This window comes from Diachasmimorpha longicaudata, chromosome 4 (genome assembly GCF_034640455.1).
Source record: "Diachasmimorpha longicaudata isolate KC_UGA_2023 chromosome 4, iyDiaLong2, whole genome shotgun sequence".
NCBI lineage: Eukaryota > Metazoa > Arthropoda > Insecta > Hymenoptera > Braconidae > Diachasmimorpha > Diachasmimorpha longicaudata.
In genome coordinates, this window is record NC_087228.1 from 4,542,766 (window position 1) to 4,561,372 (window position 18,607).

Consider the following 18,607-nt stretch of genomic DNA (forward strand, 5'->3'; position numbering starts at 1 on the left):
TTAGTAATTGTTTTTGATAATTTTTTAAATTTTTGGTAGTCACATAAAAGGGGGAAATGATAAAATGTTAAAAATAATTATTTTATTTTAGAAAATTATTTGGAAATTGTAAGAAAAATCGTCTTCATTTGTTTTCATTTGATGATGATTTTTTGTGAGGGAGCGTATTTTGACAGGCTGCGAGCTGTTATCGTGAGAGACGGATAAGATAGTATTTCGTCTTTATCGGTAGATAGTAGAACGCGAAGCACACTCGTCGCTTAAAATGAAAGATGACGTGAAGTGGAAAAAATTCAATGGTTTCGTTAATAATTTGAGAAAATAAATTATTTGCAACTGCAATTTTCAGTTTACTCATGTTTTGATAGTTTCTAGAAATATAAAAAACTTGAAAAATATAGATTTTCAATTTTTATTAATTAAAAAGTCTTTTTTTTTAAATTGTTCACCAATTTTAATTTCCAAAGAGAAATCCAGCAGAAAACCGAATTTTAAATTGCAACCGAATAGCGTTTTAAAAAAAGGAAAAACTTTACTATAAATTGCGACAAATCGTCTCACGAACGGTCCACGAATATCCTGTAATTGTTATTGAATATTTATCTCCCTACAACAGTGAAAATTAATTACTCATTAAATAATGAAAAATAAAAATAACAAATATTTTTTTTGTCCACCTGATCCATGAATTTCCAAAAATTTGTTTCAAAAAAATGAAAAATCCAAGAGCATCGTCAACAGCTCCTCAAAATCCATTAAATCCATTCAATTCCTCATGGGCCGCAAGCCATCACCGTTACTCCCCCAGCAGGAGGTCCGCGTTATCGTAGGAGTACCTGCCGCAGTCGCAAAAATCCCAAGAAGAGTCTCGTTGAAGCGAGTCTGGTCAAGCCCTTCCATTCATTCCCCATTCCAATCTTTTCATTTCTCCTACCATTTACTACAAGTGGAGGACTTCTACCTCTACCCAACTCTCGTGTGCTCCTCCACCTTCCCCAACTGTCAGAAAATACTGGCCGAACAGTCGCGAACGAACGCCTGCCAACGCTGCAGCCAAACAGGTATGTGACGTAGTGCCTGTTTGTTTTCACTTTTCATTTTATTTCCCCTCCAGCGAGAAATTTTTTTTTTATTCTCCTCGTGCTGTGCGCGCTCTGTACAAGTTCAATGAATTTTCCCGATCGAATGAACAATTCCGAACTGTCAACTCGTGTTGTCAACGAAAAAATCCGGACTCGCGAATTTTTTTTTCAGTTTCAACGAATTTTTCTGGTCAAATAAACAATTCCGAGCTGTCAATTCGTCTCGTCATTGGAAAAATCAACGCTCGTGATGGTTTTTTCACAAGTTCAATGGATTTTCCTGATGGAATAAACAATTGCAGACTGTCAATTGACATCGTCAAGGGAGAATTTCCCGAGTGGCGATTTTTTTTACCACCGGGAAGTCATCGCAGTCGATCGCAAATTCCGCGGTTCGTTCCATCTCAACAATTTCGTTCTCCTTTTTCTCCTCTTGAATAATAACGCGACCAGCGATGAGAGGAGCGGCGCACATTGTCGGTGATGTTACGTAAGAGGATTGGCAACCGTGAGAAAAGTTGCGATGCCAAATGAAAAATTGTTTTTTTCATTTTCTCTCGCGATAATTCGATTCACCAAAATGACGCGGTGGAATGATGGATCAGTGAATCACGGCCCGTCAAACTCAGCGCGCTTCCTAATTCATTCAAAATGGCCACGTCCTTGAGGAGGTCACGTGGCTCTCTCCGTTGCACTGACAAGGAGGTCCTCAATTCCGCACTGTTTGTCTTACCCTGCTCTACCGGTTCTACTTGACTCGGCAGAAAAGAAAAACTATCGTCTTCTTTCTGATCGATATAACATTTACTTCTATTTTTAATCATGATTCCGAGCTTATATTCATCGTGGGCGATGCATTCCCGTTTTTGGTGCGAATTCTCTGTTTTGGGGGCGGGGGAGGGGGGAATAATTTTATGGAAAATTCTTGCGGCTTCGGGTTGTTTCGTAGAGGCTCTGAAAATTTTTTTGTTGACGAGTTGAAGTGCGAAAATACCGGAGAAGAAATTGTTAGAAAATGCAAAATTTTTAATACAGAATTTTTTCGAAAATGCAATTTATGTTTGTTTGGTTAATTTTTTGTGGTGGGAATATTAGATTGAAAAACTGCGAAAATTTTCCATAAATTTTCACGTGACGTTTTGGGAATTAGTGTAGAATTATTGTAGAATTTTAATTCTTGGATTTGCAATTTTTTAAAACTAATTTGTGACAATTATTTGTTGGCTGAAAATTAATCGATTTTTTAAATATTTGAGGACTTAGTTATCACTTTTATGAATCAGCGAAAACTGGAGGAAAATTAGAAAAAAATCAAGTGACTGTTGTACTTTAAATTGAGGATAATATTCAATTCACATTAAAAATAATTGAATAATTAAAAAAAATTCAAACGACTGTTAATTCGAATTCTTAATAATTTATAAATCTAGTTCCACTCAATTGCGAACGTGAATACATTAAAAATCGAAGATAATCAAAAAAGTTCTCTTGAATTAATGAACTTAATAATGAAAAATTAATGAACGATAACAAATCCAATTCAATTTTGTCGCACTCCACATCAGTAATGAAGGAAGTTTGTCAGTGACAAGCGCTTTAGGATCGCCTGCATTATGTTGTGGAGTTGATTCCCAATGTCCGATGACAATGACGAATAACACATCATCGACGAGGTTTCGCACTGAGGCCCCGGGGGCCCGAGGTCGTTGGCAAACTGGTTGTCTTACCGACTAAGGAAATTGGAAAGTTCACCGGACCCTTTTGCGCGTACATTACACATACTCAGGAATATATATTTTCGGTTCTCCTTGCAGTGGATTAAACTGGACATTTGGGACATAGCGAGACTTATTCAATGTCTCTGAGTCATGTTGAGGGATATTCAAGCAAAAAAAAAAATCGGTGAGAAATTCTGTCCGTGACATGAATAACGCACGCCGCGGAATTAATTCAAATGGGACTTTATGTAATTTTGTAATTATGATGATTTTGAGAATTGAGATGTCCCAGAAGAAGTGGATGAGGTCGCCTTGATGCGACGTGACGTGTAGGCGACGCGTACACGTCAAAATCGGACTAAAAAATTTATTCTATGGGGAAATTATTTTTTGAATTGATGGGTGACATTGAATTTTATTTGGGAAGGCAGAAGTGACGAAGTTATGAGACGAAGTCGCGGTTCTAGTGAATTTCGACGGAATTAATCGGCGAAAATCCCCAACAACCGAAATTAAAAAAAAAGTAGACAGTTTTTAAAAATTCAAAGAAATTGAAAAATTAAATTGTGCGATTAAAATGTTAAAAAAGGAAATTAAATAAATGGAGTAAAATAAAGGAAAACTTTATTATTTAATCAATATATTTTTAATAATTTCGTATGGTAAACAAACAAACATAAATTTATTGTAACGATCTCTCATTATCTATATCTTTTGCTACTGATGAGTTTGCAGGGCTGAAAAATTTAAAAATTGACCAAATTTCCCTCTAATTTAAATGAACAAATCTTCTCTAATAATCCAATAAGGTCAGAATAAAAATTCATCGCAATTCATCGCGATTTTTTGCAACTAGATGTCAAGGAAAAGTGGAAAGGTCGTGTAGAATGTACTCTGTATCTCCAACATTCAGATATAACATACAGAGGAAACAATTACAATTGCAAATTAATTGCTGTTTCATGTTTTCACTCATTTCTATTTTCTATTTTTCTCCATTCGAATAAGTTTCACTGGACTTTCGAAATACTCGAATCGAGTCAGTCAAACTCAGGCAGTTGGCATGTGGTACGGGCCCTAGAGTCCCTCAAGGACAGTTAGGAATTTCGATGCTGATGGTGTCAGGCATCAGGTACGCAAACTATGTACGTTCAGTCTGACGTCATTAGTCAGTTCCAGGCAGCTTCGTATATTATCGTGAATTGTTTTTAAAATTTTCATTCTGTATTTCGTTTCCATTCACCGAATTATGCTAAAACCTTGTGACAAATTCTTGACGCCTAAAAGAGTCGATTACGTGGGATTAATAACGTTATTGTTGGAACTGATGACTGGACAAGGACAACGAATTGTCGTACTTACGTCTCATTGACCATCGATAGTGTATCGGTGGTTATAGTGTGTGGGTGGTGAAAACCACAGGACTGAGGGTGGCCTTCGATTACCATTTCAAGTGATCGATTATTTTGTAGATATATCAGACATTAATTTCAGTAAATTTGGAAATGAGATGGAAACCAGAGAGAATATGTTTTATAAACATATCTTCCAATGACATCTGTGACAATAATATATTTATATTTATTATAATAGATATAAATATATAATAAATATACAATTATAATTAATTAATTAATTAATTAATTAATTTATTATAATTTTTTTCATTGCTGGCTTTTCCATAGATAAGAAAATATATCAAATAAATAAATATTATTATAAATCATATTATCATTATTTTATTTTATATCTGTGACAAGAAATGAATATATGACTTGCCACAATATTTAATTCGTCTCCCACACGACGAGAAATTTTCCGTAAGAATTACGGAACTCCCATTTCGATCAGCGATTACGGAATCAGCTGGGAAATTTTACGTGACAGTATCGTAATTTTTCACAGCTGATTCAGCCAAAAATTGTGAAAATTTCAGGAAAAATTCCGTGGGAGTTCCGTAAAATTTCCGATAGGGTATTTCGTTCCAGAATTTTGGAAAAAAACGTAATTTTTCAGTGGTAATACCCCAAGACCTTCAAAATTATCGGATATTTCCCGAGAGTTTCGTTGCGTAGCAACGAGAGGGATAAGGTTCGCAGGTTAAAAAACCCGAGCGCGAAGCGCGAGGGTTTTTCTGCGAATCTTATCCCGATCGGTGCTACGCAGGGAAACTGGAGGGAAATATCCGATTAATTTTGAAGGTCGAGGGGTATTTGGCTGGATTATTTTTTTCATTCCAATTTCAAACAATTAAATGTGTGGCATTTCACGTCATATAGTATGGTTGTTCACTCGTAGTCGTGGCTTCTCCAGCGTATATTTTTTGTCTGCACAAAATGCAGAGAATTATTTCCAAATTGTGGCTTTTGTCTTCACTGTATTATTAGGAACATTTTAAAAAATTTTTTGATCAATAATCTCCAAGGATTCCCGTCCAAATCTGCTCATGTCGAGGTAAAGTCTTTGAACTTGATTTTTTGTAATGACAGTTTTGGGGTTTGAAACGCGTACAAATTGTTTATCGGATATTTTCATTGCTTAGCAACAAACAGGGAAATATCCGAAAAATATCCGAAGTAAAACTCTCTTACTTGTACCACGTGACGGGAAATGCCACCATTTGATTGGTTGAAATTGGGATGAAAAAAATAATCTCGAATATTTCCCTCCGCGTGGGAATTTTTAAAAAATCGTTTGGTGACTTTTGAATTTACCAATGATTCTACGTATTTTCCCACTTAATCATCTTATTTATCGATTTATTTTCAGTACAAAATCAAAATGAATTAATTCCCTGAGGGAATTAATTTATTTTGCTCCCGCATTAATTCCTGAATTAAAATCTAAAATAAAAATAAATAAAAAACACGTCGACGATACTCGATAAACTCCTCGATTTTGAATGAAAATATCTCGTAAATTCGCTGATACCCGAGGTAATCTCTCAATTAACAAAGTAATAAATACGTTTCCATCGCAAATGTTGAATAATTTTCCCATCGTGAGGTGTTAACTCGTCAATTAATTCCCGGAATAAACAGGAGAACAACTCTTGAAACCCGTAAATACAATAGTAAAATTATCAGGTGTATTAAAACTCAGGTCACGGCCGAGAGACGCGCATGGATGGAGTCAGGTATCCGCAATACCCGGTTGGCATTTAACATCGTCCAAGAATGGAGGTGATTTCGACGCGCAGATACGAGGCACGTCCGCCCGTCAGTGCGATTCACTCTGGACTTCTGGTTAGTAAATATTAAAAATAAAAATCAAATCTAATATCCATTTCAATAATTCACACAGACTATTTCCCATTGCATCACTGCCACTTTTACCCAGTGAGTGAGGAAGATTTTTTTTATTATCCTGCAGTACGATCCGAAGAGTAAAGTCGCAACCGTCAAGGAGGAGGAATGGGAAACGCGAAAGAAGAAGGAGATAACGACAACCAGACAGATAGAGACGAGAGTCAAGAGACAAGTGGTTTTGGAGGATGGAGAGGTGGTGAAGGACTCCGGACCGCTTGTCACCACCAACACTACTGAGGATGTGGAGCAACAGGAGCACACGACGCAAGAGGTCGATTTTTCATCTCACTCTTAGTATTTTTTATTTTATTGCCCACATGGAAATAAATTTTGGATAATAATTAGCCCTTCAGGGGGCGAAACGGGGCACGAAATGCCAATCAAACCCTTTTTAGGTCAAGTTTTGCTGAAAAAATTATACTTGAAAGGGTAATTTTTATGATAAAACTAAGTTTCATCCCTCGTTTCATCCCCTAGAGATCTAATTTTTACTTAAAATTTAATTCTTTGCATATGTTTACATACTTCCTCGGATTTTTACAATTTGTTTCCCCTCCCTCTGGCCCCTTTTAGGACATATCTCGTGACATAGAATTGCAATTATTTGCACCACGTTAAATCTCATTACTACAGACTACTCTTAATGTTAATTTGACATTGACAGGTATTTCTTCAATATCACAAAGAACAGATAAATATGTAGAACAGAACAAATAACATTTTTAAAATCTAATTTATTCAGCAGAAATTAATTAAAGTCTAGAAATAAATGCCCCAGCTCGTGGACTTTTTTCGTGAGGAGGTCCAGGGACTTTGTTTTTTGTGTCACTTTTAACATTTTTACAGTGAGAGGAAAATATCGTGGAATACGATACGGAATATATTTTGTTGAATGCATGTTTTTTCGTATAAAAATAGAATTCGATAATTTCAACAGTTTAAATCTTCATTTTTCCAGGATATTCCCTATAGAGCGTAGATAATGACATATTTGTTTGAAGATCAGTAATTGTTCCATTGAATATATCTTATTGCATGCGTCTAGGGTAAGTTTTTAGATCGACGGAGTGCGATACATTGAAATAACTGTTTAAATGTGGTGAAATGTTCAGGGGATCCAAAGGAATATACGATAGATTAGAACTCTCATGTGATTAAATCATGGGATTTCTGTTTGCAGCCCCCAGAATCCACCCAGATTGAAGCGTTTAGTTTAATTACGCAATTTATAAAAAGTCATCAGATATTTCGTATCATCAAGGGCCTATTCCATTGAAAATATTGAAAAATACTGAGTGGTTGAATTAATAATTAATTCAACTGTTCTACTAAATTTTTTTTAGTGTAATTCATATGTGAGAATGCAGAAAAAAATTGTGAACATAATATATAATTTATAATATATAATATATAGGGAGGGATTTAATGACATGTTCTAATATAAATTACATTCGATATTGTCTCAAAATTGAAACAAAAACCAAATGATTTAATTGACGTAATAATGAAATAATTTAAAGTAAAAAGATATTTAAATTGCATATGATGCAAGAGCTGCATTTTTCTATCACTTCATTACATTACTAATTAATAATGAGAACGAAAAAAAATAGACAATTCATTATTATATTATTATATCATTACTACTAACTTGACAATTATTTTGTGAACGGAATCTTTATGACAAAAATAGGACAAAAACGATTTGAAATGTCGAAGTAATAATTTCTCAATTAAAATAAGAATTTTTTTTTCATCAAAATCAAATCAAGGTTTTTGTTAAAAAAATTACAATCAAAGATAGTGTTTTGAAAAAATGTATGTGATCTGCAGAGAAAAACGAACGGTGATGAGCCAAAAAAATTGGACTGGGAGGCCCCAACGACTGCTGCTGGGCCAGTTGTCCAGAAGGAATTGAACGAGACAATTGTGAGGAGTCGCGAGGAGACTGAGGAGCTCCTCGAGACTGAGGATCGACGCCAATTTGGGGATATAACGGATGAGGTAATATATTATTCTCATGCCTTTTATGTCATGGATCGCGGGTTTACAACTTGGCCAATTACGTGAGGAAAATCTATTGAAGTTCGCGGATGTGCGAGAATAATTCTGAACAATGAAGAGAAAAAAAATCACTCCATTCAGAACTTCAATTTCTCACCTTAATTAACAGCTCTCGGATTATCTGAGATTATCTGCATGTGCGTAATATTTAAAATAAAGTAGAATTCTGCTTAATAGGAGAGAGGATTCTAATAGGGAGGGGTAGGCGGAAGAAATAGACCAGGAGAAAATAGCCCACGCAACGAGAACTTGTTAAAACCCACTCAACTTGGAATATTTATACTCAACAAGTTTTAATTTGTTTGTTTATCAATTTCTTTTTTTTGTGAATAGGACCAATATTTATGAGACGCCCTATTTTTGCAGGGATTCATATTGGATAAGCAATAGGCGGTATTACTCCTAATATTTAGAGATTAAATGTCGACTGCAAATAGGATTTGTTGATGTTTTTAAAATACTAGCAGTAGTTGGTGCGACTATTATTTGAGGATGTGTGTAAAATTAGTAGGTTCATGCAGGAATGTCAAGACGATATATAAGATACGGTATTACATTATATACATTACATTCCATTAAATATATAACTTTGAAATAATTAATGGATGAAATATTCTAGTGCTTTTAGGCAAAAGCTACTCGGCTCCTATTGAATCGTTGGAATTAATTTTTTTCAGATCTAAACTAGTAGGCTCACCGTATAATATCAAAAGATCTCTCTTCAATCCACCTAAATCCCCTTCCCTCCCCCCGTACAACCGCCAGCACACCCTCCACTCCCCTCACTCGCCCCCCGAATCCTATTAATCTGTCCTCATCTCAACCCCTACTAACTCCTTTACCCCATCACCAATAATTCACCTCCCCCTTCTCGGACCTCCTCCAGACCCCCCGAATCCTATTGACCTCTCCTCATCTCAACCCCTACTAACTCCATTACCCCATCACCAATATTTCACCTCCTCCTTCTCAGATCTCCTCCAGATCACCTAATCTCCTCATCACCTAAGAAGTATCGAAATATTTCATTGTGAAATACGGAATAGACGTGACGATATACATGACCAAACGTTACGCATCGTAAACCTTGATTGTACCTCAGACCCAGTCTGAGGGGTCTTCTCAGGGCGAAGTGGTGAAGTGGTGAAGCACTTGAGAGTGAGAGGGGGGTAAAGAAGGCCGGGTAAAGTTGGAATACCTATTGCGAAATAGGTACTTGCGTGGAGGAGGGGGCGGGTGGGACAAGTGAGGGTTGGGGGGGGGCAGGTGGAGGGAGGGTGGAGGAGTGAGGCGACTGGGAAGGTGCAGAGGGGGAGGGACGGCAGCGGTGGACCGCGGGGAGGGGGTGGGAGGGTGGAGTGGAGAGGAGGAGTGAGCGGTGGGGAGGGGAGGGGGAGGGGGGACAGGTACATTGAGAGTTTTGTCTGCTAGACTGTACATTCTCTAGGATGAATAAAACGTTCAATGGCCGGGGAGCAGGTTTAGGTATGACGGAATGAAAATCAACGGGAGAGAGTCGAGGATGGGTGGATTCAAAGTGGTGATTCTTCGTGCTGCAATCGCGATAATGTAACATATTGTTATAATTCACGAATTTTTTGATTAGTTAACTGTTAATTGGAGGAGTTTTTTTTTTAAATTACGAGGATAAATGGAGTGTTGAAGGGTGATTATTGGGGGTGGAGTGGGGTAGAATGGAGCGGTTTTAGTGGTGAGATTTTGTGGGTGAATTTTTTATTCCGGATTGGAGTATTGGAATTGTTCGATCCCGGTATAAAAAAAATTAATTCTGATTGTTTGAAGTGATGGTAGTTTATTTAATTAGTTGAATTTTAGTTTTTATTCTAGGGCGAAAATTGAAGTTGGTTAAAAGTGTGTGTCAGAAACTCCGTAATTTTTTTCGAAATTATGGAATTTTTGAAGCGCTCCTCGCGGCAAAATTTATTTTAAAAATATGTAATTTGAGTTGATGGATGGGACGTTCCATATATTTTTCAAATTTATAATGCATATGTAAAAAAATCTTTGTGAAACGTATAATGTTTATTTTAATATCAACAAATGAAAATCGATTCCTAACAATTATCGCACGAAAAGAAATTTTTGGGGCAAATTACTGTCATCACATGTTCCTCTAAAATTACAGGAAAGATACGTAATTTTCATTGAACTTATTTCCTCTGCGTGGAAAACAATTTTCCATCCCTTTAAGAGAAAAAAAATCAGCAAAAATTATCGAATAATTTAGTAATCAATTTGCCTTTTCTTTATTCGAGGAAAATTACCCCACCGTCAATTAAAATTCGTCAACCGATCCGTAACACTTATCTGCTCATTCGCAAAAAATTAACGAACTGTAAGCCAATTTTACCAAGTGATAAGACCCTTTTCCTTGAACTGTCAAAAAACACAAAGCGATTACCGAACGGTACGGTAATTACTACTGAATTTCCCTCCCTCCGAATGCCGTTGATTCCGTAATTATTCCCGGCAATTTCTCCGCGTAAATATTCCTCGCAGAATCGAGTTTATTTTAACGGTTATTTTGAGTGGGTTCAAGGGTCACACGAAGGCGTTTATACGAAAAAAAAAACGTGAATATCCGGTTTTGTTAATGGATTTTAATGCGGAGGGGCTGTTGACATCTCCAGGCTTACCAGCAAGCTGTGAGAAATAATCGGGGTGATTTGAGGCTGGCACTTGCCGAATCATCGAGACAAGTGGCAGTTAACACTGGACCGCGAATTGTGCAGCACAAGACAAAATCAAATAAAGTCATTGACACGGAGAAAACCCTCGAGCGGAAGGAATTTAAACCGGACGGGGCAATCGTGACGGAAACGAAGAAAAGTGTCGAGCACGAGGAGGTAATTAGGGAATTAATTTGCTGAAGTCCAATTCTCTAAGTACTTTGAGTGTCATATCGGTTACTGGGCCCACAGATTGGGGACGTCGAGGCACCCGAGGGGGTGGGGGATGAGCCCGTGGAGACGAGGAAGGAGAGCTCGCAGAGATTTTTGAAGCAGAGGGAGGAGGACGTGGTGGATTACGTCGCTGGGGGGGAGAGAATCGGGAGGGACATGAAGTTCATCGCGGAGAAGACCGAGGGGGAGAGAATTGGGGACTGGCCACCACCTCCCGACAGGATGAGAACTGTTCGATTACCAAAACCCGGTATTTTAAAACAGATTTACATTTTAATTTGTTTTTTAAAGCCTTTTTTTGTTTATTAATTTTCGGTTTTAAAGAGCTCGATTTTATTTACATAAATTATTTGTGGAAAGTAATTAAAAATTACCGTTGATGGCAATCTCTGTTAAAACAAATGTCATGATAATTTCATTCAATTATAAATTTTTTTAATATTGTTAGTTGCTTTTATTCACAAATTTGATTGTAAAGTGAATTACATTGACAGATTAATAAAAGTATTGACAAAGTAATAGTAACAATGTACCATCCAGAGAGTCTAAGAATGATATAATTCGCGTTACGAGGAAAAAAAATGAAAAAAATAAAAAAATGCAATTCTACAATTCAAATTATGAATTTTTAATTTCGAAGGTCTTGAAATTGCAAAAAAAAAATTTCTGAACTCTAGATATTCCAGACACTCCGTCATTTTTCTTCGCCCAAACCAAAGATTCCAAATAACAAAATAATGAGCTGAAATAATTAATAAAGATATAAATGACATCAGTTCCGATGCTTTTTGGCCATAATTCATAAATAACAAAATAATTAGCATAAATAATTTACAAAAATTGATTAGCCATTTAATAATCGTGTTGACTGTACATAACAGAATTATTCATTAACCCGGCCCTCCCCAGGTGACCCAGCGCCCCTAGACAGGAAGGACGCCCTCACGAAAAAGCCCCTCGATCCCGAGGAAGAGGACGAGGCGCGTAAATTCGAGACATCAAAGTGGTTGGAAAATCACTTTGGAAGTGAATCACGTTCCTCCCAGGGCTCGATAGAGCCCGATGGTCCACCCATTCAAACAACCACTAACACAAGTTTCATAAATGTTACCATGAAATCGTGTACACCACGGGATCGTGATTACAAGAGTGCGAGTAATACGAGTCAAGTGAGAACCTCGATCAGAGCCAATGGCAGAGAATCAGCATCGCCCTCCGGCTACTTTCACGGCATCACCGAGTGGTCTGAGAGATATCAAGGATCAGGTGATGCTCACCAGTCCTGTTCCGACTTCATTTTAATTTCACAATCACGATAACAAATAAATAAATGTTGTTATTGCCACTGTGAATAACTCGTGGGGCCATAAACATTGTTGTTAACAACTGGTGAATTTATAATAATTATGTTATGCTCTGTTTTTTCATTTACAGGGGACAAGCAGAATCATAATTCCAGCGTTTCTACTGCCTCGCCGAAGCATTACGTGGTGGAAAGTACCATAAGTGTGAGACCTGAGACTGTTACGTACACGAAAAATTACGAGACATCAACGAGAAAACATCACGAGACTCATCGACGATCTAGTCCACCATCGCCACCGGTACGGAGGAGAGTTCGTGAGCAAATCAGTGAAAAGGTGAGAATTGGAGAAATTTAATTGTTGAGGGGATTTTGCTGGAGGTAATTTTTTTAATGCTGAAATTATTGTTTTATTGGAGGATGTTGTTAGTGGATGGGGGAATTCATTACAGGAGACAATTGGGCGTGGAGAGGTAGAAAGTTGAGGAGATTTTAGGAAATCACTGGGGCTGATGAATTTAACTGAATGATCTGGTGGAGGAATTTCATGAAAATTATTATAAGCGTTTCCGTTGATAGAAGACTTTCCACGTTTCTCATGCGGAGACTGTCATTAAGGATAGAAGACACACGTTTTTCCGGCGTTTCAAATTTTTTTCTCATTTTCTAGGTTTTTTTTTTGATGTTGTTGTTTTTTTGCTTCTGAGTGGAAGCGTTATCATTGTGTAAAATCAAGTTTTAGGTTTTTTATGTTGTAGTGATGTAATGTGACTCAAAAAGTCCGAAAATGCAGTTTTTAGGGCGTGTCCGGAGGTGTGGAAAATTTTTGAAAAGTTTTTCTTGAATTGTTTGGTGTAAAATTGAGGACATCGAATCTCTTCTTTTAATGTGGGTTTTATGGAGCCCTATTCAGTGAACTGATTCGAAATTGAAAGTCTTCGGCGATTAATTTTTTTATAGCGCGGTTTTTTTCACTCACGTTTTTCGCAATAGATTTGTACGTTAACGATCAGGCATATGCCTGTAGTAATTAAAAATCAGATTTTTTTTACCGAAAATGATATAAAAACGGAACTAAAAGGAACGTTTCATAATCAAACTTTCATTAGTTGTTGTTTATACGCGCGATAAATGTTTTAAAAAAATAGGGTTTGTAGTTCAGTCACCGAAACGATTCCGGGTAAAAATTACGTGACATTTCAAAAGCAATTTTTTTGCTGTACAATGAAACACCACAAGGAAAGCGTGGAAAAAGCCACCGAAATTATTCTGAAAAAAATACTCCAATTTTTTATAGTTCCAAGTTCACACGTAAAAATTTTATTGTTACTATAATCGCAAAAAAAATTTTAATTGAAATCTAGTAAAAACTCGAGAATTTCGCAGAGAAAGAATCAAATTTGCTCAACAAAATAAGAAATTAGTCACACGAATTAGAAAGTTTTTTCTCAATTTTTTCATGAACTCACGGCAAAATGAAGTTTTTTAATAAATAAAAAAATGAAAAATTGCATCCTAGATGTCCCGCCGCCTAGAAGAAAAAACCTCATACCCGGAGCCTCGTCCCCAGGCCTCTCCTAGTCCCGTGAACGTCATCACCAGGACCTGGCAGACTCGAAATCAGGACTGGTCAGAGACTCCCGAGCAGCCGGAGGTCCGTCATTATGCTCCAGCTCCGAAATCCCGTTCTCCCTCGCCAGTGATAAAGATTCCCCCTCATCGCGAGAAAAAGGAGAACATCAGGCCCACGAGTAGATCAGGCTCCCCTCGAGGCACATCAAAATCACGAATTGGTGAGTCCTTCAGGAAACTCGTGGGCAAACTCCGATCGGCTTCATCGGAAAGAAAGAACAAAAAGAACGGGGACTCCAAGTCCCAGTTGACACAGACCGATGACAGTTCGACGTATCTTCAATACAACGTCATCGACAAGAATATTCCAGAGATCGGGGTGGATCAGGTGGACGGAATAGAGGAGAAACCCCCGGAGAGGCCCCCCAGGTCACCAAGAGTCACCACTCCCACTACGCAAACGATCAAAGTCACGAGATCAAATGGTCATTCTGGGAATAATCATAATGGATCGCACAAGTACTATGTCAGTGAGGAATCGTATTCGTCAAGGAATGCTTATGAAAGGTGAAAATTATTTTATTTCATCTATTGTTTTAAATATTCAATTTTTATTTCATTCAATTCAATTTAATTTGTTTCACTTTTTCCGTTTCAATTCATTCAATTGCCATAAATTAAAAATTCAAGAATAAATTGGATAGAACTTTAGAATTTTTTTTAAATTCAAAAGACTTCAGAATTCTCTATTTAATTTAAATTTTTTGGTTTCTATCTGATGATTAAAAAATAACCCAACTGCACATTACAAATTTTCTCAGAATTTCTACGAAATACAGATGAAGAATTGAATGAATGAATTGTTTAAATAGTTTTGCACTGGGAAAAGAGATATTTTTATCAAACATTCATTTGCCTGAGAAATTGACGTTCAAAGTCGTATTCACCCCAACCCCTTAAATCAACGGATAATATTAATCATCTAAAAGGACGATAAATTCTTGGGGAATGAAGAAGACTTCCAGTAATTCAATTGGAAGAGTAACAAACATCTGGCGATGGGGATTCCAGTCCCATCTACTCACCCCCAATCTTCAATTTTTTTCCGCGAACTCCTCCAGCTCCTTTCAATTTATTCTCAAAAAATTATTCCCTTGAAAATTGATAAAAATTCCAGGACGAGGAGGCCGATGTCAATTCTTTAATTTTATCCACTCGCTCCACCGCTCGGTCCACTCTCTCCGAATGGTCCATTTCTCTGGCTCACCCCCTCCCACGTCATCTCACTAAAAATATTTCCACTCAGGGAGCCCCTTCAAGAGTCTCGTCACAGCAGAACCACCACCAGACACCACGAGAGGTCCCAGAAGTCCCCCAGGACCATCTCCGACTACGACTACAGGCTTGAGTCCAGCACTCTGGGTCGCCTGAGCAAATCCACCAGCAGACTAACCAATGATTACGACCGTGAGGATCCCTACCCAGGTATCCAGACCCTACCTCGTAAACTGCACTCCAGCACTCATAACAAACAGACATCGATGCACACGAGACGCTCGACGTCGAAGCAGATCCCAGTGACCCAGACCGCGAGACCCTCTCAGGGTCGAAACTACGGAAGCATGATCAACATCTCCATCAAGAACGTCAAGTCACCCCAGGGTTCCAGGAGCTACAGTCCAGTTCAGGGTCACATACAGCCCCCGATGAAGCCGGAGAGGACGTACAAGTCATCCTTGTTAAGGAGCAAGAGCTTCAATGTGGAGGCAAACAATGGTGACCGGTATCCGGAAAAGGTCCCTTACAAATCAAATTCTCAGTTGAACAGACTCGACGAAACACAACCGCTAAAGAGCCCCGGCATCCTGGCGAGCATCAGCCGGAGTAACAGGGATTTATTCAAATATGAATGTTATTGACATGTGGGAAGATTTTTTATTTTGTTTCGATAGAGACAAAATATTTCGGAAGTATTTTTACGTTTTAGAAAATTTTTCAGGGGACTTGAAGTCCTTCCGAAGGATTTTCGAGAGAAGAGGAGGAATATTTATTTAATTATAGTATCATCAAGTTTTGTTAATTACTTTGGTCTATCAGACTATGAAAAAATAATCGAGATAGTATTTACTAATTGTCACCTGTCATTATGACGTTTTAAAATTTTTTAATCTTTCAAAAAAAACCAGATGAGAGTTTGTTCATTGGGGATTGAGATCATGAAATTTAGCTCAGCAAACTCCGGATATTTGAATGGATTCGTTTATGAAAAATTATTCAGGAAAGAGTGGATTAGGAGAGGGGCTCGATTCATTCGAAATAATTGATATTAATTATCTTTAATGATAATCTGTTCTAACATCAGACCTATTGATGGGATGTGAGGGAATTCCTCCCGGATAACTCCTCCCGACAAATTATGTTTACACGAATTGTAAAGTAGAAAATGGAAAGAAAATTATTAACAGCGTCAAGATGTTGAATTTATTATTGAAAAATTTACAGTGATGAAAGGCCGGATGCACTCGATGCTTCGAGGTGTGGTATTTGTCGAGTTTAGTGTCTCTTCCGCTTGTTTGACTTTTGTGAGTAACCGGGTGGGACTGATCGCCTCAATATCCGCAGTTTTCGATAGCTGAGAACGAGAATAACGGCGTTGACAATGTATGTGCTGACGCAGACGACACACACGGAGTTCAGTATGTAAAGTACCCAGGCGAGGTACACTGAGGAGAGACAGCTGACAGTGGAGAGAGTCAGCAGGATGATGGTGTAGCTTAATTTATTGAAAACACCTGGGGAAAATGTATTCTGGAATTATTCTATCGTAAACTCGTGAAGTCCTGAGGAATATATGAGGAGAAGAAGACTTCACACGTAATAAATTTCGTACATTCGTCAAAACCGGTTAAAAAAATCTAATAAATCACCAGCACAATCACTGGTTCGAATATAAATTATCCTTATTTCCCCATCATGAACTCTTCCACAGTTAATTAATATAGATTCTTAGAGAAATATTTTGGAGTATTATCACACGAACTTATTCAGCATAAAAAGTCCCTGAAGAAATAGCTCATGAAATAATGGGACCACAAAAATAATCGCTAAAATTGATAGAAATACATTGGATTTTTCTGTTGTAAGTTCTTTTAATGACTCACTTATTATCGCAATAACTGCGTAAAATCCTAGGCCGTAGAGGCAATTAGGCATGTACAAAATGGAAGTCTCTGGAATTAGGCCGAATCCTTTTCCATATCTGCAAGAATAACATCATTATCACACACATTATTTATTTATTTCATCCCTTCAAAAGCACAAATATCTCTTCATTTTCATAATGAAAACGAACATTGAAGTGTCCCCCGCTTTTAGCCGAATGGCTGATGATTTTATCTGAGAAAAGATTAATGAATGAGGTCCGACAATATTTTGAAAGTCATCTCTCTTCACAGGAGAGATATTTCTATTTTTAACTCAAGAATTTTACGTTCGTAATTAAAAGGCGATAAAAGCCCAATGCCAATCATCATTCAGCGCCACACTATTTTTCCCTCAGTTATGAACATTCGTAATTCTATTGATCTTGGAAGTAATCTGTACATTACTTTGAAAATTTCTGGCATTAATTCTCCAAATGTACTTTTTATCCAATTTGGAAGAAAAAAAATCTTTAAAAAATGTGAAGAATTGATAAAATCATCAATTTTTTAGGCAAAATATTTGATGAATTCCCTTTTTCTAGGTGAACTTATAATTAATGAATTCCTTAATTTTTCCTATTTATTCTGAGGGTATGAAAAATAAGGAATAATCCACTCACTCAGACATGAACGCCTTGGAACAACTGATATGCTCGCTGATGTCGCACATGGCCTCATAGTTCTCATCCTGTTCTTTGGCGGTTTCTACGACGTACGAATAGTACGACAACGCCAATCCCACCACACAAGACGTCACAAGTCCGGTATTTAATTTGTGCAGTCTATTGTTGACCCCAGACATTGTTCTTACAATAATAAAAAATTAGCAACAACAGTAGTCACATGTAACGACCAGATGTTTTTCCGAATTATCTCGATAACTACTACACTTACAGAAAAACCTCAAGAGCACTTTTTTATAGCAAATTTATTTATCTAAAAAAAAGCCCTATGACTTTTTCCTTTACGACCCCTACTTTTGGAGATAATTCAGTAAAACAAAAAAGGGAGATGAGTGAAATCTCTGGGATTTCCCCGGAATCTCCGGACTTTTCTCCTAATTATTTCGATAATTACTGCATGTTCATAAAAATATCAAGACACATTTTTTATTGAAATTTTTCTGAACTTTCGAAAAAGTCTACTGACAAAATGGCGTAGAACCCTTCGTTGTGGAGATAACTCCCTAAAATCAAAAAAATCAAATTCACCTGATAATGTTTTCCCTTTATGAGAGAAATAAAACAACAATCAACGTTATTCCGCGTTGTCCTGATGCCTTGGCAGCATAATAGTAACTGTAACTCGCATCACACCGTATCGAGCTTCGAAGCGATATCACGCGCACTTTGACCGCGCACATGTTCGTGTTTTTATTTGTTGTGTGCAAGCGAATGGACGGAAATATAATCAGTTAATCACATTGATGATGA

At 37.2% G+C, this 18,607-nt stretch overlaps 2 protein-coding genes across 4 annotated transcripts; one reads left to right on the forward strand and one right to left on the reverse strand.

Annotated features, from left to right (window-relative positions):
• Window positions 1-931: 931 nt before the first annotated feature.
• On the forward strand, window positions 932-16,442 carry Chas (chascon). 3 transcript variants are annotated; one of them, XM_064118859.1, is made up of 10 exons: window positions 932-1,061; window positions 5,903-6,045; window positions 6,173-6,379; window positions 7,942-8,112; window positions 10,824-11,039; window positions 11,115-11,346; window positions 12,006-12,362; window positions 12,531-12,736; window positions 13,919-14,538; window positions 15,278-16,442. In XM_064118859.1, exons 2-10 carry the CDS (start codon window positions 5,977-5,979, stop codon window positions 15,888-15,890), a joined length of 2,691 nt encoding a protein of 896 aa, XP_063974929.1. In that variant the 5' UTR covers window positions 932-1,061; window positions 5,903-5,976; the 3' UTR covers window positions 15,891-16,442. The 3 variants fall into 3 exon arrangements, with proteins under 3 accessions (XP_063974929.1, XP_063974931.1, XP_063974930.1); XM_064118860.1 differs by lacking the exon at window positions 932-1,061 and adding an exon at window positions 3,767-3,932; XM_064118861.1 differs by lacking the exon at window positions 12,006-12,362.
• Vkor (Vitamin-K epoxide reductase) lies at window positions 16,427-18,530 on the reverse strand. The gene is made up of 4 exons (XM_064118862.1): window positions 18,386-18,530; window positions 17,795-17,980; window positions 17,133-17,230; window positions 16,427-16,763 (listed from the first exon to the last, which is right to left on the reverse strand). The coding sequence occupies exons 2-4, from the start codon at window positions 17,974-17,976 to the stop codon at window positions 16,525-16,527; spliced, it is 519 nt and encodes a 172-aa protein (XP_063974932.1). The 5' UTR covers window positions 17,977-17,980; window positions 18,386-18,530; the 3' UTR covers window positions 16,427-16,524.
• Window positions 18,531-18,607: the final 77 nt, after the last annotated feature.

Excerpts from the sequence above, each read along its gene's own strand:
- Vkor (XM_064118862.1), bottom strand. The coding sequence starts at position 17,976 with ATGTCTGGGGTCAACAATAGACTGCACAAATTAAATACCGGACTTGTG. Across the intron at positions 17,231-17,794 it reads TCCAAGGCGTTCATGTCTGA|ATATGGAAAAGGATTCGGCC; the intron begins GTGAGTGGATTA and ends TTATTCTTGCAG. Across the intron at positions 16,764-17,132 it reads CGCAGTTATTGCGATAATAA|GTGTTTTCAATAAATTAAGC; the intron begins GTGAGTCATTAA and ends CATTTTCCCCAG.
- Chas (XM_064118859.1), top strand. The coding sequence starts at position 5,977 with ATGGAGGTGATTTCGACGCGCAGATACGAGGCACGTCCGCCCGTCAGT. Across the intron at positions 12,737-13,918 it reads GTGAGCAAATCAGTGAAAAG|ATGTCCCGCCGCCTAGAAGA; the intron begins GTGAGAATTGGA and ends ATTGCATCCTAG. Across the intron at positions 14,539-15,277 it reads TCAAGGAATGCTTATGAAAG|GGAGCCCCTTCAAGAGTCTC; the intron begins GTGAAAATTATT and ends ATTTCCACTCAG.